This window comes from Dromiciops gliroides, chromosome 1 (genome assembly GCF_019393635.1).
Source record: "Dromiciops gliroides isolate mDroGli1 chromosome 1, mDroGli1.pri, whole genome shotgun sequence".
Classification (NCBI taxonomy): domain Eukaryota; kingdom Metazoa; phylum Chordata; class Mammalia; order Microbiotheria; family Microbiotheriidae; genus Dromiciops; species Dromiciops gliroides.
This window is the reverse complement of record NC_057861.1, coordinates 238,645,698-238,670,391: the sequence shown is the minus strand read 5'-3', so window position 1 is coordinate 238,670,391 and position 24,694 is coordinate 238,645,698. Positions and strand designations below refer to the sequence as shown.

Sequence of the window (24,694 nt, the reverse complement as noted above, 5' to 3'; positions counted from 1 at the left end):
ACAATCTCTATCTCTAAGGAATGCTTTTTTGATTTTGTGGGTTCTAGCTGCATCCTGAGGTTACCCATAAGGGCCCAGTTATGTAGACTTACTGGCGACTCAGGGATTAGACAAGATCATCTTTTTGGAAGATGGGACAAGGTCGATTAATTCAGCTTGTCAAGGATAACACGCAAACCTTATAGGAAATGCTGAGATAATGCTTTATGCAAGTATTGAAAACAGAGGTTTTTTTCATTTAACAGTGATTGTGGAAAAGCTAACCAGAGAGAAAAACTGAACCTTGGGACTCACAGTTTCTTTGCTCAGACAGAGAAGAAGCTTAGAATGTAGAGTATGGTTACAGAATAAAATCACTTAAAGAGTAATATCAAATATAAAATCAATATAATTTTTACAGGAACTCCCAGGTTCCACGTATGTAATTTTATGTTGATTTGGTCAGAGAATTTATAAGTCAGTTGTGTTATAAAATCTTCCAGCTGGTGTTACTGTGTAACACCCAATGTACTATTGTGTGAGGCTTCATGCTTATATGTGCTACATAGAGAAAAATTTCTCTGCTTTATCAATGAATTCTCTAAAGCAAAAACCAAACCAAAACAAAACACCTGGCTGGGCGAAGAGGATGTCTGGTCTGATTCCTGTTCTCATTTTTCAACCAGGTACAGCATAGGCTATATCAACTTTTTAAAACATCAATTCAACCCAAATATTTATTAAACACTTACTGTATGCACAGCACAGCAGGGAAGTGTCACAGTGGATAGAGTGCCACACCTGAAGTCAGGAAGACTCATCTTCCTGAGTTCAAATTTGGCGTCTGACACTAGCTGTGTGATCCTGGGTAAGTCACTTAACCCTGTTGGCCTCAGTTTCCTCATCTGTAAAAAAAAGGGCTAGAGAAAGAAATGGCAAATTACTTCAGTGTCTTTGTCAAGAAAACCCCAAATGGGGTCACAAAGAGTCAGAAACCACTGAATAGCAGTGTGCAAAGCACTGCTGTAAAAAAATAAAAGGTTATGGGGCAGCTAGGTGGTTCAGTGGATAAAGCACTGGCCCTGGATTCAGGAGTACCTGAGTTCAAGTCCGGCCTCAGACACTTAACACTGACTAGCTGTGTGACCCTGGGCAAGTCACTTAACCCCAATTGCCTCACCAAAAAAAAAAAAGGTTAGCTAAGACATAGCTTGCTCTTATACTTCCCAGATATTGTATATTATAATTGCTTCCATTTAGAATGACCTCCCCATTAGATTAGAGATTTAGATAAGGAAAGGTTTCAGAGAACTTCCAGTCTAGTACAGAGAAATGGCAAGATACACACATAAAATCACATATATACATATGTATGTTGTATATCTTGCCACTGGACCCAGAAGGCTCTGGAGGAGAACGTGAGGTTGGTGACCTTGCACAGCCCTCCCTCACTTAAATCCATTTCACTGCAAGTTATGACATAATCCCGATGTCACGATCCTCTTTGAGAATGAAAGACAAACAAATCAATATATTTAAGTATAAAATATATAAGCATATCATAGAGATTCAGGCAAAATATTATGATAGTTTGAAGGCAGGGAAGGCCACTGATAACCACAATTTGGGAGGGGAAATCATAAGGAAAAGGAAAATCAAGGATGATTTACAAGGGGTGATATCTGAGCTAGACTGGTAGAAATTCAATGGGCATTCCAGGCAAAGGAAAAAGTGTCAAGCATGTACTGGGCAAAGTATCATTTAAATTAATCTGTACTTTTACATTGTTTTTTTTTAAGAATTGCCAAGTGTTTTTGTATGTATACATAGCATAACTTCAACCAAACTATAATCTTCCAGAGAGCTGAGGCCATCTCATTTCTTTTCTATAACCCCATTGCATATCACTAAAATATTTAACTGATGAAAAAAAGTGTGGTTCTAAATAGTAATTGAATTCAATTTATTAAAAATTTAACTATGTATGCACAGTGCTCTGTGCTAGGTGTTGGAAATATAAGGTAAAAACAAAATAGTACCTGCCCTTGAGAAGATTATATTCTAGTGGGATAGACAATGTAAACAAATAAGTAAATACAAGGTAATTTGAGAAGTGGTTTTGCTGGTAATGGTCAATTTTTCAATATACCTGATTTAACTTGTATAAATATTTTTACATTCCTCTGCTTTTTATATCTTTTAAATTAACTGATTTCTTATATACCTCTTGATTGGAGTGCAGAAAAGTAATCTTTAGACTCTAATAAAATCTTCAAGTGCTTCTATTTTCTATCTCTTGTGAATTGAATTATTTTAAATAGGGGAAATAATGTACACAGCACTGAAATATAAAAAAGTTAATAATCATTTACAATGATGTCAGCATAGTCTGAGAGAGCTTTCAGGCTGTAAATATGAATTATCGGGGCAGCTAGATGGATAGAGCACCGGCCCTGGAGTCAGGAGGACCTGAGTTCAAATCTGACCTCAGACACTTAACACTTACTGGCTGTGTGACCCTGGGCAAGTCACTTAACCCCAATTGCTTCACAAAATAAACAAACAAACAAACAAAAATATGAATTATCAATAGAGCTTATTTGATACTATCTGAAGTTTCAGGAACAAAATTTACATACTTATTGAGATAAAATTAAAATAAGTCTTGCTTCTGTTACTGTCAGCAAGAAAACCAATAGTCTTTTAAAATTCTTTCTCATCCTTTAAAACCTAATGCAAATATTATCCCCTCCAGGAAGTCTTTCCAGATTGTCCTCCTCCCCTAAACTTCACAAAATGCTTTGGCAGTTCTGCAATGCACTTATTAATGGTAATATTCCCATGTTAATATTCCATCTTTCCTACTAAAACATAAACTTCTTTAGGGCAGAGACCACCTTTTCTAGCACTGGCTGCGCTTTAACTCATTTCCCCCACCTCACTGGTCAAGATGGTTCATTTTGGGGGGGGGTGAGGCAATTGGGGTTAAGTGACTTGCCTAGGGTCACACAGCTAGTAACTGTTAAGTGTCTGAGGCTGGATTTGAAATCAGATCCTCCTGAATCCAGGGAGGGTGCTCTATCCACTGGGCCACCTAGCTGCCAAGATGGTTCGTCTTAAACTCAACATATACAAAACTTAATCCTTATTTCTATACAGTAAGTGCTTAACAAATAAATGAATGCTGAATGACTTAGTGAATAAATTGGCTACTGAAAAGAAATGATGTGCTATATACTTGTGTAGCTCCCAATTTCAACTTCATTAGCCCTGGTGCTTTTAAGGTAAAGAAAGGCAGGATGTGATTATATTTAATGACCCAATTGGTTTCTACTTCCTTGTTAGCCAATTAATGATGACCCTATCAACCATAAGAAATGGAGTGTGAAGTATTGTTTAGAGTCTCTTTAAATCAACAAAGCTTTTAACAGAGGCAATAAAACATATGGGACAATTTCCAAAACTGATCATTTTAAATAATTTTATTAGTAGCTTCAGAGCTTATGTTCTCAAATGAATAAAAATTGCAAAAGAAAATAGTTCCATTTATTAGCTCTTTTGTAATCCAATATTCTTTCTGCAGTCCTCTGCTCACTTTTTTCTTGGATTCACTACACTTCTCATTACTGTCAAGAAATACTTCCATTCTCTGGCTTTCAGCACCATTTTAAAGAATCACTATATAATATATTTCTCATACACATTCATCAAAAATGTCTTTGATTTATATTTCGACTATTCTCATAAAATGTCTGTACAGATAGGAAAGTAGACCGGATCAGTAATAAGATCTGACATTTTTCCCATGCCTTTGGTAACTTTAATGTATATAACTTTCTAAACAACCTACATTTGCTTTTCTCAACTGTTCTGATGATAGTTATATAGTGAAATGTATATAGTTTTCAGCTTTTCTGGGTCTAAAATAAACATCAACTCTATTTTTCTTGGTACTGTCAAATGTTCATAATGAAAGTCTACATGCAAGCCATACGAATCACCACAAGAAATAGTCATATAAGTTGAAAATTTTTAGAGACATAATGGGTAATCAAATGTACATTTTAACATTCACTGATTTTGACACTAAAAAGGAAATATATTAATATGTATACTGGGGAAAATACATTATTTTAAGATTAACTATCTGTAATTTAAAAAATTGTATTGGTTAAATGTGGTTCAGTATTAGTACCTTTTCCAAAAAAACTAATATGCCTTATTTCACATGGCTCAAATAATGATAAATTTGAAAAGAATGGAGTGTATTAATTCAAAGGATTGAATATATCTAAATATAAACATTCATCAAATGATTAATGAATTCCATCCAGGTGTCTGTCACACACACACACACACACACACACACACACACATACCACCACTACCACCACCACCACCACCAGCTGTCATTTAAATCCTGTTCTCTATTACCTCTGACCAATTCCCTAATCCCATCCTCCTCAATCCAAATTTTCCCCCTCACCCACCCCATGTTCCACTAAAACTACACACCCCGCCCACTGTACTCTCAGGAATCTCTGCTCCATAGGCAACAAACTTGTTTTCATTTTAAATCTTTTCTTTTCTCACTCCTTCCATCTTCTGGTTCTCACTGAGACCGGGCTCCCTCCTAAAGAGACAGCCACCCTGGCCACCCTTTCCAGCACTGGCTGCACTTTAACTCATTCCCCCCACCTCACTGGTCAAGATGGTTCATCTTAAACCCCAGATATACAAAAGTGATCTCATTACCTAACCCCCCATCCCTCTTTCACCTCAAATTCCCCTTTACTGTCCGGGGTGCCACTCTTCTCCAAGTCACCCAGGCTCCTGAAGTAGGTGTGATCCTTTGGAATACTCATTCTCTTGCCCACCATACCCAATCTGTTGCTAAGGCCTGTCGATTTTACTTCATACCATCTCCTTGTATATGGCCCCTCCTCTCTGAGACTGCCACCAGGCTGGTAAGGCCCTCATCACCTCATGCCGAGACCTTACAACAGACTGCTGAATGTCGCCCTGCCACCAGTGTTTCTCCACTACAGTCCAGTCTCCATTCAGAGTGATCTTCCTAAAGCACGGGTTCGACCACGACACCTTCTTCCTCAGTACATTCCAGTGGCTCCCCATCACCCCTGGGATCAAATCCTCTGTCTGGCATTCAAGCCCTTCATTACTTGCCCCTCCCCGCCTTTCCAGTCTTTCGAATACCTTATACCCTCTCCAAGCCTTTTCTTGCCATACTTGGCAGTCCAGTGACACTGACCTCCTTGCTGCTCCTCCCACAAAATAGTCCATTTCCTGAATGAGTAGTTTGAGTATTTTCACTGGTTGTCTTCCATACTTGACGCTCTCTTGATTCCTCATCCCTGTCTCCTTGCTACCCCGACATCCTTCAAGTCCCAGCTAAATCCTACCATCTGTAAGTTTTTCTTGATCCCCTTTAACGTCAGTGTCAGCCCTCTATTGATTAGCTCTAATTTATCATATATAGATTGTTTGTACAGTTGTTTGCATGTTGTCCCCCACCCCCACCCCTGGGAGTGTGAGAAGGGAATGCCTTGTACCACAGCGCCTAGCACGTAGTAGGTACCTAATAAATGTTTACTGACTGGCTGGAATACAAATGCAACCTAACACAGTTCTTTTTTGTCTACTCGAGGCTGTAGCAGGGAGGCTATTTAAACCAAGTAACATCTGGAAACAGCACCGATATACTCTTTAAAGTGGTCAATATGCCACTGTCTGATTGATGTATATTATGATGAGATGTTAGATGAAGATGGTGAGCTAGAATATGAGCCACATGGGTAAACTGCTGGATTACGATCTGAATGAGACTCAGGAAAGTGATGAAGAGGTAGCATAAAAGTAGTTTATGGCTTCTTGTGTCTTCCTTCCCCTTTCTCTCTGACCTGCTATAAATGAACAGCTTGTAGATAGGTAGGGGAGATAAGACATGCATAAAGTAATTATAATATAAAGTAGAACAAAGGTAATATATGCCTATAAGAGATGCAGCTTTTAGACAGGTAGAGGAGATAAAACTGCATAAAAAAACTATAATATAAAATAGAACAAATGTGATACATGTCTGTAAGAGAAGTAACAAGATACAATGAACACACAGAGGAAGGAAAGAGAAGTTCCAGTTTTTTCTTTTCTTTTTCTTAGGGGGGTGGGAGAAAAAAAACCACAGTAGGCTAAATGATAGAAGGCGCATTCAAGCTTTTAGGAATGTATAGGATCTGGACAGGGAGAAGGGTATGGTAGAAAAGGAAGAAAAGGACAGAATCAAGTCAACAAATAAAGGAGACAGCCCAAACCAAGGCAGGAAGTCTAAGAACAGAATAACCCCAAGGTAGCTGCAGTATAGGCTACATGAACAAGAATAGTAAGAGATTAAGGGTTTTATTTTGTTTTGTTTTGTTGGGACAATGGGGGTTAAGTGACTTGCCCAGGGTCACACAGCTAGAGATTAAGTTTGGTTTTTTTTTTTTTTAATTTTTTTTTTAGTGAGGCAATTGGGGTTAAGTGACTTGCCTAGGGTCACACAGCTAGTAAGTGTTAAGTGTCTGAGGCCGGATTTGAACTCAGGTCCTCCTGATTCCAGGGCCGGTGCTCTATCCACTGCGCCACCTAGCTGCCCTGGGATTAAGTTTTAAAAGTAGTTTGCAGCCACAAGATGGATGACTTTAAATGACTGAGGGATTTAAATTTGGCTCAATAATCTTCGATGGCTATCCACTACCTGATGACTTTGCTTTGGGAACAATGTATAGGATACTAATATGATAAAGGGAACACACTGAGAAGACTCCAAACTATCCTATTCATTACTGATGAATTAATCTTCCTAGAGTATTAGTAGGATCGAAGAGGTGAAGATTGTCTTCTAATCATCCAGACAAAGGGTAAGGAGGGCCTGGGAAAGAAGGAAGGAGGGGAAGGGGCAACTGCTGCTGAACTTGCTAAATGACTGGAAGTGAGGGGTAAAGACGGAAGAGTTAAAGATAATTCCAAGATTTCAAACCTGGGTGACTGAGAGCTAGAATGAAATGGACTTTCAAAAGACCGGAGGGAAGATTATAAAGCAAACACAACAGAATCCCTTTATAAACGGGTGCGACCGCCAAACCCCAAAGCATTTATTAAGTGTCTACTCTGTACCAAGCGAGATACTAGGTGCTGAGGGGACAAATATAGTGAGTTGAACAATCCTTGTTCACAAGGACCTTATGAATATTGTAACAGGGAAGACACTGAGTACAAAGAACCTAAGTATATAGAGAACAAATATAGATAATACAAATAAATACCAAGTAATTAAATGAAAGGAAGTTTGAAAGGGAAGGCATTAGCAGCAGGCAAGGCTTTTGCTTTATGTGCTGAAATGATTTAGAAGCCAATAATCTCACTGTAGCATCCAAATGTTGTAATACCAAACACTGTTTTTAAAAAATGGTTTCATGAAAATTAAGGATAGCTTAGTATAACAGCAGCTAGCTTTTACACAACACTTCACAATTTGCAAAGTGCTATACAAATGTGTTATTTTGTTTTATACTCACTCCAACCCAGGGAGGTAACTGGTGTTATTAGACCTGTTTTGCAGATGAGGAAACTGAGGTAGAGGTTAAGTGACTTGCCCAGGGTCATATAGTTTAAAAGCGTCCTTCCGAATTAGAACTCAGGTCTTCCTGATTCCAGGTCTGAGGTTCTACACACTGTGCCACCTTACAAGCCTTAAGAAGAAAAGCACTGGGCTGTTGAGTTGGAAGAACTGGGCATTAGTTCTAGCTTTCATGATTACTAGCATGTGACCCTGCCATATCACAATCCGAATTTCTTCTCTCCAAGTTCTTGTAACATCAAAGAGGGCCACTAACCCTTTCAGTGGTTAGATCAGAGCATTGTTGGAAGGAACAGACTTTGTAATAAAATTAAAAAGGCGAAATATAAATCTTTTTCAAATTGTTTTTTATTATTCTATACTTTCACAGGTAATTGAAGCAGATTTAAGGTGATGTCTTCTAATAGGTCTATGCTATACTTTTCTTTAGTTTCTAGTTTAACTCATCTTACTCCATTATTTGCATTTCTCATGGAGAACTTGACCTAAGCCTCAAGCCATTCATGCTAAGTGATCTAACCTGAAGCATATCTTCAGGTCAAGATTAGTTAAACTAAGTTCATTTTTCCTCTTTTACCACTTCTAATTAGGTCAATAATGCCCCCACAGGGGGACAGCTTCATTCCAATCTGCAGATATGCCTCACCTACTAAAATTCAGCATACATTCCAAGGGGAAGTTACTTCAAAACTGAGCAGAGAAGGTAGGACAGGAGCAATGGGTCTGCAAGGACAGAAGCATGACAAATGGGAGGGAGTAAGAGCTAAGCCCAATGGGCAAATCTACTGCCATCTATACAAGCTATACAAAAGCATTTCCCAGCATTCTGGTTGGGTGTGATTATAAACATCTTCATGAAGATACTGCTGCAAAACTGTGCTGTTGGGCCCAATCTAGTAGGGAATGCCAGGACCTGTTTTAGTTCTATCTCATCAAAGGAGAGAGCATTTTTAAAGCACTTAGCCATTGCTTGGCACAAAGTGGACACTCAATAAACACTTGTTTCCTTTGCTCCTCCTCTCCTTTTTATTAAGAATATAATCCACTATCATAATCAGTTAAGTTATCTATGCTATCACAGACAAGGCTAGCATGAATACCCTTGAGTTTCATTTACAATTCAATACAAAACACTTATTACTCCTTAAGAGAAATACAAAATCAATTAAGATATGCTTTAAACTGCTTCTGAAACTTTTCACCAGTGCAACTAAAAAAAAAAGGAGGAAAATGAAACTGAATTTTCATTCCTGTTATCTCCCCAACAAACTTTCAAAGATTCTAACCAAAAACACAACAAAGTACAGTAATTCACAATTTGATAAGAAAACTGAAAAAATTAAAATTTATTGAAAGAATACAAATCAGCAAGAATAAAAATCATTCCCTTTATATGGGACATATTGTAGATTACAGTATTACTTTCAGGAAAATGAATTATTTTGCAATTTAAAAAGTATTTCATCAAAGAACTCTGTAACTGAAACTGAATTTCCTTTCCTGAATAATGAAATAGCAAGCAATTTACCTTCCTTCAGTTTGGGACTGGCCTTATCTACCATGGTTCCATTCATTTAACTTTATTATTCATTAAGGTTTTATTAATGCCAATGAAGAACTTGTCATTGCTTTAATTGCCTGATACAACCATCTGAGACAATCCACTTCAACTCTAAGACTCTTTCAGTCTTAGTTTTTGTAAATTACAGAGAATAGGCCCAGATCAAAGACAAAACCTGTCCATGGATGTTCACTCACCTCTCATGTCTTGCCAATTTTACTTTGGCAATCCGTCTAGAACAGACCTCCAATTAGACTTCAAATACTCCTTCCATTAACATTTGTGTTTATGGATGCTGTACAAACAGGCATGGTTCAACATTGATTCTAAAGATCATTGCCCAATTCTTGCAATCTCAGGAAAGTGTTAGAGCCCAACCCCAAAGTCACTTGCTCCCAAAAGCCTACCCTGAGCCCTTCTCAGTCACAAAGAACCATCCCCCTCAGACCAAGCATTTCACTTTATGACCCTCTAATAAATTCAGCACCTATTATCATCATTATCTAAGCAATGACAGACTTTATTTTCCTCCTACACAGTAAACTCCAAGAAGGTGAGCACTAGTTAGTTCGTTTTTTTTTTTTAAGAGAGGCAATTGGGGTTAAGTGACTTGCCCAGGGTCACACAGCTAGTAAGTGTTAAGTGTCTGAGGCCACATTTGAACTCAGGTCCTCCTGAATCCAGGGTCGGTGCTCTAACCTCTGTGCCACCTAGCTGCCCCTACTAGTTAGTTCTTAGCTATTTTTCTGTTCCTTTCTCAATGCTTGGAACAGGGCCCTGGATATAGTAGGTGCTTAATAATTGTTGACTATAACACCTATGCTCCTTCTTAGCCTTTTCTTTGTTACTTCAGGAATACTTTCTAGCACTACTGGAAATTTTGAATAAATCCATTAGTGGCTCACTGAAACAATATGACACAAAATATCTGAAGCAAAGAGCATTACCAATGTAAATCAAGCCTTTTGCTGAACATGTAGATTTTAGAAATAATGGTGAAGAAAGTCTGGAATACCATTATCCCAGTGACAATTCTAGGCTCAGATAAGCAGTCTTTCACAGTACCACACAAATATGCAGCTAATGATTTCAGCTCACTTCTTTATCCCAAATCCAAATAAAAGGAGAAAACTAATTTACTCTTACTTTATAGGAGATTCAGACCTCAAACTCCACCTTACATTACATATCAGCTCATAATACACAGGAAAAGCTTTTGAGATTCACAATTCAAAGAAAGCAAAACAAATTCAAAGCAAAAAAAAGTAATCCTATGCAGCCCGGATTTAAATTTTAAATCTGGTTTCTTGCCATTCAGTAAAAAACAAATAAGCAAACTGAATTGGAGTGGAAAGTCACCTCAGCAATCATCTAGCTCACAAGGTACTTGAAAGAAATCCTTACCATAATATATCCCCTCAGGTGGCCATGTAGCCAGGGCTTGAAGACCTTCAAGGAAGGAGGAACCTCTGAGGCAATCCATTTCACTCATGGACAGTACTAATTGTCAGGAAGTTTTTCTTCACATCAACCCTAAACTAGCCTCTTTGCAATTTCCACCCCATTTCTCCTAGTTGTCCTCTGGGGCCACACATAACAAGCCCAATTCCTCCTTCTTCAGGTTCAACATACTCAATTCTTTCAACCAGTGTTCAATATGACATGGATTCAACAGCCTGGTTGCTCTCCTCTCCAGCTTATAAATGTCCTCTTTTTCCCCCCCAGGCAATGAAGCTTAAGTGACTTGCCCAGCATCACAAAGCTAGTAACTGTCAAGTGTCTGAGGCCAGATTTGAACTCAGGTCCTCCTGAATCTAGGGCCGGTGTTCTACCCACTGTGCCACCTAGCTGCCCTCAATGTCCTCTTTAAATCCTATTTTCCTTCAAGATACAGTTAAAGCACAACCTGCTATAATAATGCCTTTCCAGATCCCCTCAAGTGCTAGTGCCCTCTCTACCTACCTTGTTAGCTCACTGTCATATATTTATTTTTTTAATTGATTCTGCATATACCTATGAATGTACAAGTTGTCTTTGCTGATAGAACAGTAGTTCTAAATGGTCTTCCTGACCTACCCTCCATTGACATTGCCATTCTTCCCATCTCCCAGATTCATTCAATCTTGACTTTGTTACCTCTACCACACTATGCTGACACCATCTCTCTATTCACATAACTTTCAGGTTTTCATCACCATCTCGCCTAGATAATTACAATGACTTCCTAATTGGTCTCCTTGCTTCAAGGGTATCTCACTTCAATCCTTCCTCCACAGAGTGGAGGAATAAAATAAAATAACATTTTATTTTCCTTAAGCCTCTTATAATTGGTGACTGGGCAGAGCCTTGAGAGAAGTCTTGAGTCCTAAGAAGTAAGGAAAACTTTTGATCCAGCAATACCACTGCTAGGTCAATATTCCAAAAAGATTTTTTTAAACAGGGAAAAGGATCTACTTGAACAAAAAATATTTACAGCAGCTCTTTTTTGTAGTGTCTAAGAATTAGAAATCAAAGGGATGCTCATCAATTGGGGAATGGCTGAACAAGTTGTGGTATATGATTGTGATGGAATATTACTGTGCTATAAGAAATGACCAGCAGGATGATTTCAGAAAAACCTGGACAGATTTACATGAACTAATACAAAGTGAAGAGAGCAGAATCAAGAGAACATTGTATACACTAACAGTAATATTGTTTGATGAAGGATTGTGAATGACTTAGCTGTTCTCAGAAATACAATGATCCAAGACAACTCCAAAGGACTCATGATGAAAAATGGTATCCACCTCCAGAGAAAGAACTGATATTATCTGAATATACACCGAAGCATACTATTTTTCAATTTCTTTTGATCGAGTCTTCCTGTACAAAATGGCTAATATGAAAATGTTTTACATGATTGCAAGTGTATAACCTATATTAGTTTGTTTATCAGCAGGGAGGGGGAAGGGGAGGAAGAGAGGGTTAGAATTTGGACCTCAAAACTTTTTTTAAAATATTGAAAACTTTTAACATGTAATTGGGGGGGGGATAAAATATTTTTTTAAAAAGAAGGAAGAATATTCCAGGTATGGATGGCAAGCCCAGAAAAAGAGCAAGGAGACAGGATGTGGAATGTTGAATATCACATAAAGAGTAGTAATTGGCAAGTAGGCCAATTTGCCTGAAATGTAATGTGCATGAAGGGAAATTATGTAAGATTAGCCTAGAAAGGTATCATGTGGACAGACCGTCAAGGGTTTTAAGTAACAAAATATGGTTTGTATTTTATCCTATCGGCAAAAGGGAACCGCTGGAGTTTCTTGAACACAGTCAGTTCTGTGTGTTAGGGATATCAGATTGGCAGCTGTGAGAAAGATGGTGGCAGACAAGGGCACTGATTAGGAGGCTACTCTAATAGCCCAAATGAGAGGTGATGAGAGTCTGGCCTAGAGTGGGCAGCCATGTAAGTGGTCACAAAGGGATTGATATATGAGGTGTTATAGTAGCAAAATCAACAAGACTTGCAACTAACTAGATGGAAAAAATCACACAAAAAATCATTGTCTGACACACTGTAGGAATGTAATGTTTATTAATTGACTGAGAATCAAGGCTGACTTTAAGATTGTAAATCTGATTTAGTAAAGGGATGGTGGTACCCTCAACCATAATAGCCAAGTTAGAAGAAGGTTGGGGGTGGGGTATAGCTAGGTGGCACAGTGGATAAAGCACCAGCCCTGGATTCAGGAGGACCTGAGTTCAAATCCAGCCCCAGACACTTGACACTACTAGCTGTGTGACCCTGGGCAAGTCACTTAACCCTCATTGCCCTGCAGAAGAAGAAGAAGAAGAAGAAGAAGAAGAAGAAGAAGAAGAAGAAGAAGAAGAAGAAGAAGAAGAAGAAGGTTGGGTTTAAGGGGTTAATAAAAGATCATGGATGAATCAGTATAAAGCATTACTTCTGTTGGAAAAACAATACCAAAGGAATATCAAACTGAATAGGTATTTGAGTGCTTATTTTATGCCCATCACTGCTAGGTGTTCTGTAAAGTATCCACAACTTTAAAACATCCTTCTCCCTCACTCTCAGATGAAAGTCCTTCTTGTGGACAGGAGAGGCACCATAAAACAATAACAACACAACTGAAAATCTTGAGTACCTGTAGGCTAAGTAGTGCTGGAATATGGTGTAGCTTGGAGTTCACCACAGCAGGCTGCTGTGCCCTTTACCTTAATGTAAGTGTGCTACCATGAGAAATAGAACAAGAAGGTGTTTATGAAATGAGAGAGCGGTACAGAAAAGGAAAGTGAAAAGATAAGTGTCAAAGACAACCTTTGTAACTTTTGTTTAGGTTTTGTTCCTAAGCCAGGAAAGGGGGTGGTGGGGGTGGTGGAAGGAATCTTCTTTCCCTTCCTGGTCTACTCCTCTTGGCCTCAGAAGGCAACATTTGTCAGGCTAATGCTATTAGTACATGCTGATAGTACTCTGGTTCAGATACAAGTTCAAAAAGTGTTTGTGGGGCAGCCTAGACACTTTACAACCTTTCTTTTATTGTGGAAAAAATGTATAGTTATTAGTACCTGACTGACAGACTTTTGTTATACATCTACTTGGGTAGTCCTAAACTCTTTCCCAATCTTCTGTCTTGAATCTCCAACTGCCTTTTGTACATCTCTGACCAGCCTGCCATCCTTTAAACTCAACATGTCTCAAACTAACCCCTTATGTTCCCGAGAAACCCTATCCCATTCCTAACTTCCCGATAACTGTTTTAGGTACCACCATCTTCTCAGTAACCCAAGCTCACAGGTGTCATCCATGATCCTTCATTCTCTCACCTCTCCTTGTCCCCCCATATCCAATCTATTGTCGAGGCTTGTCAATTTTACCTTCATTGACTTCTCTTGTACATGCCTCCTTCTCTCCCCTGACACTGCCACCTAAGCAGTGAAGTGTTACCACCTCATGGACGACTGCAATAGACTGTTAAGTGGTCCACTTGCCAAGTCTCCCCATCCTACACTCACCTGTCAAAACGATTTCCTAAAGTGCAGATCTAATCATGTCATTCTCCTACATCTCATAAATTCCTGTGGCTCCCTTTTACCTCTAAGATCAAATAGAAATCCTTTGTTTGGCATTCAAAGACCTTCATAACCTGCCCTCCGCCCCAACCTTTTTAGTCTTCTTAGCACTCACCACTCCCAAATCCTAACACCACGAATTTTCACTGGCTGTCCCTCTTGCCTAGAATACTTTCCTTCCTCTTCACCTCCTGGTTTCTCTGACTTCCTTCTCACTAAAGTCTCACCTTCTGCAAGATGCCTTTTCCAGGCCTCCTAAACATTCGTACTTTCATTCTAAGGCTATCCCCAGTTTATCCTGTATATACCTTGTTTATAAATAGTTATTTATATGTTGTCTCCCTCATCAGAAGGTAAGCTCCTTGAGAGTAGTGACTGCTTTTTGCCTTTCTCTTTATCCCCAGTACTTAGCACAGTGCTTGGCACATAGTAAGTACTTAATAAATACTAGCTAAGGGGCAGCTAGATGGCAAAGTGGTAAAGCACCGGCCCTGGATTCAGGAGTACCTGAGTTCAAATCCGGCCTCAGACACTTGACACTTACTAGCTGTGTGACCCTGGGCAAGTCACTTAACCCCCATTGCCCTGCAAAAAAATAAAAAAAAAATGCTAGCTAACTTGGCAGTTTATTCACTAGACCTTGTGTATAAAACATAGCCCCTGCGTTCATTGTGCACAAAAAAAGAGCATTAGACTGAGTTCTAATCCCAGGTTGATCATGAACGAGGTAAATCCAGTTCAAATATATTCTGTGGCTTTGGTTGGAAAAGCATGTCAGTAACATCATTTTCACATTTAAACCCCCCCCAAAAAAAAAACAGCAGGTGGTATAACACCTTTAGCCCTTGACCTCCCCCAAAACTTCTTTTTGAAGCCACTTTTTCTCTCTCTTGTTCAGGGATATGGGGTCATCACTGTTTTGACTTGCTGTGTAATGGAAACTTTAACCTAAACTCCCTTGAAGGGGGCCACATATTTAATCACTGAAAAGTACTTATGTACGTTTTGCATAAGTATCTCATCATTTTCCTGGTCATGCTACAACATAAGTACTAAGTTCTGAGTTAAGATACTGATGAAAAACATACACTTTGGTGACCATATAGGGACCGGCACATTTTTCCTGGTGAGAAAATCACAGATCCTTTTCTTATCCCTCTAGGCAAAACACAGTTTTTTCAGAGACCAGTGTTTAAAAGGTTAAGCACTGGGACAGCTAGGTGGCTCAGTGAATAGAGCACCGGCCCTGGAGTCAGGAGTACCTGGGTTCAAATCCGGCCTTAGACACTTAACACTTACTAGCTGTGTTACCCTGGGCAAGTCACTTAACCCCAATTGCCTCACTAAAAAAAAAAAAAAAAGGTTAAGCCCCTCAAGTATTTGCTACTGGGGTTCATAAGTATAAGGGGAATAAAGCCAGGGTACAAGAGTAATCCTGGAATCCTACATTTTAGCCTAGTTTCAACCTCTTCCTTCCAGTTACCACCAAAACATACAAAAAGTAACACAACCCATTAAGCTTTAGCTATTTCCTTCTCCTGGTAGTCTTCTGTATTCAAGGAAATGACCAAAATGTAGGTAGCAGAAAGAAAGAAGAAGAGGTAGAAATCAGTCTCTGAATAACCAGAGCTGGCTATATGCACAGCTGGAAAGGCCACACTGAGGAAGATTCTCCAGACTCATCTTAAAGAGTTAGATGGAAACCAAAATGATAATTTAAAACAACCAGGAAAATGACCCCTAATTCACAAGCTAGTCAGCCTAAAAAGAAATTAACGGGTTTTTTTTGGTGTTAGGGGAAAACACATAGAAAAAAGGCATGAATTTGGCTATCACTGATCATTTGCCATAATTATGGGCAGGTTGAAGTATACCTTTATCTTTCCAGATAGTCAATAAATATTTGTTGATTGGAACTAAATTTTATGTATGAAATAAGGGTATGTATGACAAGCAAATGAATAGTATAAATAAAAAGATTTTCAGGATGTTTGTCTACTGAAAAGAACATCCTTTTCAAACACTTTCAAAACATCCATTTAAATACGAATATACCTGCAATATGCCTAATGCCTCCTTTAGAGCACTAAATAAATAGCAAACACAAGGTCCTGGGGTTGAGTCCATAGGCCCAGCTAGCTTTGCTCTGTTTGATGACCATATATTATGCTCTACAACAACCAATGACACAAGACATGTGGATCAGCAAAAATCTGTTACCACCAATCAAAATGCCCCTCAAAGATGGACAAGTAGCCTCTTCTATTTCTTTGGAAAATAGTTTATAATGCTGTTGACCCTGTTTTGGCTGGTGCATGTAGTGTAGTTCTAAATAAAAAAACTTTCTTAAAAAATATATATGTATATATACACATATACATATATGTATATATGCGTATATATAGATATCTATCTACATCTCTATCTAAAATGGTATAGTGAACAAAGAGCAGGTCTTCCAATCAGGAAGACCTAGGTTCAAATCCTGACTCTTAGTCACTTAACCTCTCAGTGCCCCCAGGCAATATTCTAAGAGCAGAAGTTTGATGGTACAGGTTGAAAGAATTTCTTCATCAGGAGTTCCCAAAGCAATGAAATCCATTTGTAGAAACATATATACGGTATGATTTGGGGGGGGGGGGACAGGCGCTAAGCAACTTGCCCAGGGTCACACAGCTAGTGTCAAGTGTCTGAGGTCGAATTTGAACTCAGATCTTCCTGAATCCAGGCTTTATCCACTGTGCCACCTAGTTGCCCCCCCCCACCAAGTATGACTTTTAAAGCCTTTATTCTAATTGCTCTGTATAAATGAGGTTAACTACTTACTTCTTTTTTTGTGTGTGTGGGGGCAATGGGGGTTAAGTGACTTGCCTAGGGTCACACAGCTAGTAAGTATCAAGTGTCTGAGGCCAGATTTGAACTCAGGTACTCCTGACTCCACGGCTGGTGCTCTCCACTGTGCCACCTAGCTGCCCCTCATTTACTCTTTACAACAAAATTATGCTGTATCATTTATCCCTGCTTTACAGAAAAAGAAACTGAGGTACAAAGGAAGTGAAATGACTGGTCCATAGCCATAGAGCTAGTAAGGACAAACAGAGATCATAAGATTGAGAGCTGAACAGAACCTTCAGGATTGAAATGGCAGGTTTTCCAGAATCCAAGTCCAACATTGTATACCCTACACCATAATGCTTTCTAGAGAAGTAGTGGTAGCTAGGGCATGGTAGACAGAAACACAAGAATGAATACAAGGTGGGGCAGCTAGGTGGTGCAGTGGATAGAGCACCAGCCCTGGATTCAGGAGGACCTGAGTTCAAATCTAACCTCAGACACTTGACACTTACTAGCTGTCTGACCCTGGGCAAGTCACTTAACCCCAACTGCCCCGCAAAAAAAGCAAAACAAAAATAAAAAGAATGAATGCAAGGTGTCAGTGCAAATTGAAATCTGGAATTTTCTAAATTCAACATCCAAATTGCAACAATTAAAACAGCTTTCAAGACACTTTGTTTCCTACTGTTAGGTTAGCCAGTAAAATGAAAACCTAATAACCAAGACCAAAATATATTTTTAGCAAAAGAGTTAGAAAAGAAGCATTTGTGCATACCCTTTGACCCAGCAATACCACTTTTAGGTCTTTTTCCCAAAGAAATCATGGAAGGGGGAAAGGGACCCACATGTACAAAAATATTTACAGCTGCTCTTTGCGTGGTAGCAAGGAATTGGAAGTTGAGGGGGTGCCCATCAATTGGGGAATGGCTGGACAAGTTGTGGTATATGAATACAATGGAATACTATTGTGCTGTAAGAAATGAGGAGCAGGGGGCGGCTAGGTGGCGCAGTGGATAAAGCACTGGCCCTGGATTCAGGAGTACCTGAGTTCAAATCCGGCCTCAGACACTTGACACTTACTAGCTGTGTGACCCTGGGCAAGTCACTTAACCCCCATTGCCCCGCAAAGAAAAAAAAGAAAAAAAAAGAAATGAGGAGCAGGAGGAGTTCAGAGAAACCTGGAGGGTCTTTCGTGAGCTGATGATGAGTGAAATGAGCAGAACCAGAAGAACATTATCATCAACATTGAGTGTTGACCTACTGTGATGGACTATATTCTTCTCACCAATGCAATGGTACAGAAGAGTTCCAGGGAACTCATGATAGAAGAGGATCTCCAAATCCAAGAAAAAAAAAAAAAGAACTGTGGAGTATAGATGCTGATTGAACCATACTATTTCTTTTGTTTTGGGTGCTGTTGTTTTTTTTTTCTATTTTGAGGTTTTGCATCACTGCTCTGATTTTTTCTCTTGTAACAGGATTAATGCAGAAATAGAATTAATGTTATTATGTGTATATATATATATGTGTGTGTGTATATATATATATCTATATGTATATGTATATAGATATATAGATATAACCTATATCAGATTACCTGCTGTCTAGGGGAGGGGGGAGGGAGGGAGAAAAATCTGAAATTGTAAAGCTTGTATAAACAAAAGTTGAGAACTATCTTTACATGTAACAGAAAAAATAAAATATCTTATACATAAAAAAAATTAAGAATACATGGAAATAAAATATACAACCTGAAAAAAAAAAGAAAAGAAGCATTGTTGGGAATTATGAAGAGAACTGTGGCTTTCAACATCACAAATCTGATATTTTTAAAAACAGGCAACAGGGCATGTAATAAACAGTGACAATCGTTTTCAAACTTTTAAAATACTGTTTGGGGAAGTGTGGGTGGAGAGGAGAAGGACAGAGAAGAAGGAATCAAACTATTAAAGCATGTTAATAGCTTTAATTTTTTACTTCAAACACAGGCTACCGATCTGCATGTCATTTCCACCAGAAGAGTTTTCCTCACTTCACATCATTCTCCAAAAATAATATTTGTTTATACAGTTCTTTTGATGAAACAAGTATAATCTGGATGACAGACATATCAATAATTGAAAGATGACCAGAAGAGTTGGCACACTGCATATTTTAATGATTGTCCAGAAAGGGGCTATCAGAATATCAGGGGAGAGGAGACAACTACTAAAATGAACATAAGTGGGTTTTTGCCTAATGCCTGAACCTCTCAAAGTACTCTAACAACCCAGTAACCCAAACCTTGAAAGGGTTAAAACCAAACATTATGAATTCCCTCCTTATTTTGCAACAAGTCATTATAGTAAAGTACTATAAAACATAGCATGTTGGCAATTAATTATTTAACAAGAATGCTACAAATGAATCCTTTCAAACTGTCACCCTTCATTGCCTCTGAAAATAGTCCAGTAAGCTTAAACCTGGATGAAAATGAGCTTTGTGTTATTTAAAGAGAAAAAAAAAACAACAACCTAAGAACGTGACATGTTTAGCTATAAAATTTACTTGCCTAAAAGACTCATTCCTTGTCTGGTGAAAACAACTTACCAGGGGGCAGCTAGGTGGCACAGTGGATAAAGCACTGGCCCTGGATTCAGGAGGACCTGAGTTCAAATCTGACCTCAGACACTTGACACCTACTAGTTGTGTGACTCTGGGCAAGTCACTTAACCCTCATTGCTCGGCAAAAAACAAACGAAAACAACTTACCAGTTCCAAATTAGTAGAAGTAATTACTAACACTTTGAGAGATTGAATGTCTTTAAAGGCATTACGATGAAATAACATTTTTTAAAAGGACTCATTTGTAATGTTTAGTAATTCTTAAAGATGTTGTAGTAACAGTCTATCATGTACTTCAACCAAACCAAATTTTAAATATGCAAAGTGGATAACAGCTAAAACTTTTCAGGAAATACATTTAACAGCAAATGTGAGTAAAAGACTACTGGGTCTTGTCATCCTTCAAAACATATGCCTACTTGCTTAGCCAGGAAAAAAAAAAGATGCTTATAATAAAATGAATGTTCTTCTATCATCTTCAAGCATATGTCTACAAAGTGGCCCACTTTTAGCTATTTTCTCTCTATAAAAGCACGAAACAGGAAAACCTGCTTCTTTTCCTTACTCATCATAAAAATGCAACACTTGCTATCGGCAAACACCACTGCAGTTCAGTATCTTCATAGATTAAGACCAACGTATCCTGCAGGTAGAAGATAATGTTTTCTTTAATAGATATACTTCTATTTCTTCCTTCTCTCCTCTTACATTAGGTACCTTAGGAGAAACACACATTTCTAATTCTTTCCAAACCCTTCTGGAGATCATATTTTAGGGTAAGTTTTCAGATGACTGGGGAGGAATATAGATACAGAGTTCAGACTGGTTTTAGTTCCTATGGTAATAGAGAAGCTAGAAGTACCCACTAAATGGTTAACTGTCAGAGGGAATCCGCAAGCCTTCCACAAATCCTTGCACAACATACACAAATGTTCTCTCTCTCCATAGCCTAAGATCACAACTAGGCAATTCCGACTCTGGTTCCTGCCTCTAGTAGTATCTGGTCCAGACATACATGATTGCCAAACTAGAAAAGAGATGAAGGGGGCACCGTGGTGAGAGAGCGGGCAATGGACACGGAAAAAACACATACAGGCACACATGCCCACATACCTTTCTGGACCGGGGAAAGCATCTACAGAAAGAACTAGGGAAAAGAAGGGAGAGAGCGAGACAAGGCTAAATACAAGAAGGGAGAAAGGAATCAAGGCTAACTACACTACGTCTTCTTTTTGGACGGGGAGGACCTAGATCAGGTGCGGTGGGCACAGGGGTGGGCATCAATCTGGGACAGGGCAGAGGGAGCCAGGAAGGCTCGGTGCCCAGTTGCAGGGGCAGCGCCCAGACCCGCTGGAGGGAAATGGAAAAAGAGGGTTAAATGAGCAGTAAAGGAGGAGGATAAGAAAGAGGGTCCGGGGGAAAACCGGGGGGGGGGTGTCACCTGTATTGTTTGAAGAGCTGGTCCGACTCTCGGAAGCCGTTGTTGAGCAGCATGTTGATGCCGGCCAGGGCCAGCTCGGCATCGTGCAGGGGCGCCGCGGCCGCCGAGTCCGGCTCGCTCTCATCCTCCCGCCGCCGAGGCGGCTGCTGCTGCTCCGACCCGGACATGGAGAAAGAGGAGGAGGAAGCTAGGGGGGAAAGGGGCTGGGGGCTCCGATAAGCCCCAGGGGCGAGTGTCACTGGCCTGGAGAAGAGCCTAAGGGGCGGCAGGGATGGCAGCTGCAGGGGAAGAGCCTGGAGGAGGAGGAGCTGCTGCTACTGTTACTGTTGCTGCTGCTGCTGCTGCTGCTGCAATTACTGTGCCTGCAGTTGGTCTTATAGGACGTGGAAGCCAAACCCTCGCGTGGCGGCTACCACCGCAGCTCCCGGCAATTACTCAGCAGCAGCCCCGGGCCGGCAGGTCTCCTCTTCCCACGCTCAGAGATCGCGGCCGCACTAAAACGAAATCCGTTTCCGGGGTGCCTCCGACCTCTCTCTCTGTCGGTCCCCCGAGGGGCTGCGGCGCCGCCCCCACTTCCTGCAGCGCTCTCCCCTCCTGAAATCCCCGCTGCAAGCTCAGACCTCCCCCCTCCCCCCGCTTGCTCCCACTCTCCCGGGCCCGCACCGCCGCCGGTCCCGGCCCCGGTGAAAGGCTGGCCGTGAGGCTGGGGAAGGCGAGGGGATGAGTTGCCCGCCGTCGGGACTCCCGACGCGGGGCTGACTGACCCGGCCCTCCTCCCCGCACGGAGCTGCCCGGGCGTCTCGGCCCCCTAACCCCACCGCCACGCCACCGCCAGCTCCGAGCCGCTGCCGGGCTGCGGGGTGCACCCGGCAGGTAGCTCCGGCAGAGGGCCCTCGCTTCCTCTCGCGCCAGCTCTAGGTTGCCTTGAGCCTCGTGCAAGCCCGGCAGCTCCTGAGCAGCACCGGCTAGGGCAAAACACATCACCCCTACACCCCGGACTGAACCATCCTGAGAAAACGCGGGGGGAGGTGTGAGGAGTTAGAGGAAGAAGGGCCTATTGGAGAAAAGAAGGAGAGGCGGGAGAAGGAAGACAAGTATGAAAATCGAGTCAGAAAAAGAACCTTGGCTATATACCAAAATACTCGAGGAAGGATAGGATATAGCGACAACTTCCACCTGCTTCTACCCTCTACCCTCGGTGCTTGTGTCACATTCCTAGACCCCAAGTGGCTCATAGGCGCAAGCTCTTTCTCCCAGAGCTGCCAGGCTCACATACCCCCCTCCTCCCCACCAAGCCACTTTCTTCATTCTGACAGCTAGGCTCCTCCCTCTCTCTCTCTACAGCAGCCAATCCCTAGGGAAGAGGGAAGAAAGGGGCGGGGCAAGCCTCTCTGACACGTGGGGGACTTCTGCAAAGGCGAAGGCTCACCGCCCTAGCTTGGTTGGGGGTATTCTACTCCTTCCGAGCCAGCCCCAGCCCCGAGGCCCCGTCTGCTTCCTGGAAGTGCCCCGGAAGTGTCACGACCCAGGAGGGTTCTTTTTCCTCATATTGGCTCTTAGAAGCATGTAGATCCTGCCCAGCTTTCTTTCTTTATTTATTTTAGGATGTCTTGAAAACGTAGAATTTACAACCCCAAACACCAAAAACTTCCCTTAATGCTCAGGAGTAAAAAAGTAGGAAAGAAAGGAAAGACAAGGCCATCCCGTCTACACAATTTCACGCCTTCCCCCCTCCCTTACTCCCCGCCCCCCATCCCCTTCCCTGGGTCCTCTTTTATGCTTGAATTTACTCTAGTGCTTTTGGAAGAACCTGTTTACTCAGTGAGGAAAAGAAGTTGGGACATGGGCTACTCAATGAAGTGGGTTCAAGAGGCACAAGGTTTTTACCTTGACATATTCCCTGTCACTGCCATAGTACTGCCATCTTCCATGTACTCCCATATTCTACTCTTGATTTACCATTTCGCTTATAGGCTCAGATTTAGAGCGGGAATGGACCTCAAAGTCCAATCCTCTCATTTTTCAGATAAGGAAACTGAGGCCTAAAGAGGTTAGATTGCTTTCCCATGGTCACCCAGGCAGTAAGGTCTAGAAGTGGGATCTGAACTGAGGCGCCTGTTTCCACTACTCCGTGCATCTGTTGCAGCATTCCCAGATTACTGGTAGCCTATTTCCACTTCTATTTTCAAGCCATCTAAGAATTTAATTTGTGCCATACGGTGCTTTGCAAGTCTTTTAAGGGCTTGGGTTTTTGGTTTGGGCTTCTGCATGTGTGTGTTTTTGTCAGAAGCTATGATTTCATCTCTGTAGAGAAATTGCCTCTACCAATCCAGATCGGTGATTTAGCTATAATTTCACAAAATCCTAGGAAAAGAGCAGGAAAGTACCTTAGAAGCCAATCAGTCCAACCCTTTCATTTTATAGATGGGGAAACTGAGGCCCAAGGAGGGTAAGTGACTTGTCCCAGGTCTCATGTGTAGTAAGTGTAACATAAATATTATTGAGAGCCTACTATGTTCCAGGCACTGTGCCAAATGCTAGAGATACAAATAAGAAAGACTAAGAGCTCCTAATCTATCAGGGGAAGACAATACAAAAAAGGAAGCTGAAAAGGAGGTGGGAGAGAGTACATTGTACAGTACAGGGGTATGATATGATAAAATGGAATCAAAATCAAACAGAGCAGCTTGTGGCAAAAGAGATGTCTGGCATTTTGAATCCTCTATCTAGGAAGGTCGTGGGGGTGGGGGTGGGGGGGTGATGTTGCTCCAGCCTCTGGACTTCCAATCAGAGAGGCAGAAGCAACTGTAGGTACTGAAGAGGTGTGAATTGCAAAGCCAACAAAACCTCCAGCTTTCTGGTGATGAGTTTATTCTATGTGGGGCATCATGTAGATAATGATTGAGTTGAAACCAAGCGGAGTAGCTGCTGGAAAATGAAGGATCAGAAGTAGTATCTGAGCTCAGGTTCTGCCTCCAGACCCAGGAATCTTTTCTGTACTGTGTTGTACAATGAAAAGATGTAATTTGCCTATCATCCTCCAGCCTGTTTGTGTCAGAGGCGGGACCTGAATCTGGGTCTTTCTGACCCCTGGGCAAGCCCTTTACCATACTTGCCTCTCTCGTGGTTATTGGCTGTTGGTAGTGATGATTGTTGGGAGTGGTTGATGTTCAATCATTACAGCTATGTCTACTTTTCTGACCCCCTTTGGTCTTTTCTTGGCAAAGACAATGGAGTGATTTGCCATTTCCTTCTCCAACTCCTTTTATAGATGAGGAAACTGAGGAAAACCTGGTTAAGGGAGTTGACCAGTATCACACAACTAGGAAGTATCTGAGGCTAGATTTAAACTTCCTGGCTCTAGGCCTTTCGTTCTATCCACTGAGCCTCCTAGATGGCCACAGTACTATAGCTCGCCTGTATTAGATGCACAATAAACATTAGATTAATGTTTTTGGTTTTTTGTGGGGTGTTTTTGCGGGGCACACAACTAGTACGTGTCAAGTGTCTGAGGCTGGATTTGAACTCAGGTCCTCCTGAATCCAGGACCAGTGCTTTATCCATTGCG

General features: G+C 40.9%; 1 protein-coding gene across 1 annotated transcript in view; it reads right to left on the bottom strand.

Annotated features, from left to right (window-relative positions):
- Positions 1-22,106, bottom strand: part of TTC39C (tetratricopeptide repeat domain 39C) — a 117,968-nt gene extending 95,862 nt beyond the window's left edge. Inside the window, 1 exon segment of the mRNA XM_043977314.1 lies at positions 21,127-22,106. Coding sequence (XP_043833249.1) covers positions 21,127-21,293 — 167 coding nt within the window. The 5' untranslated portion in view covers positions 21,294-22,106.
- Positions 22,107-24,694: the final 2,588 nt, after the last annotated feature.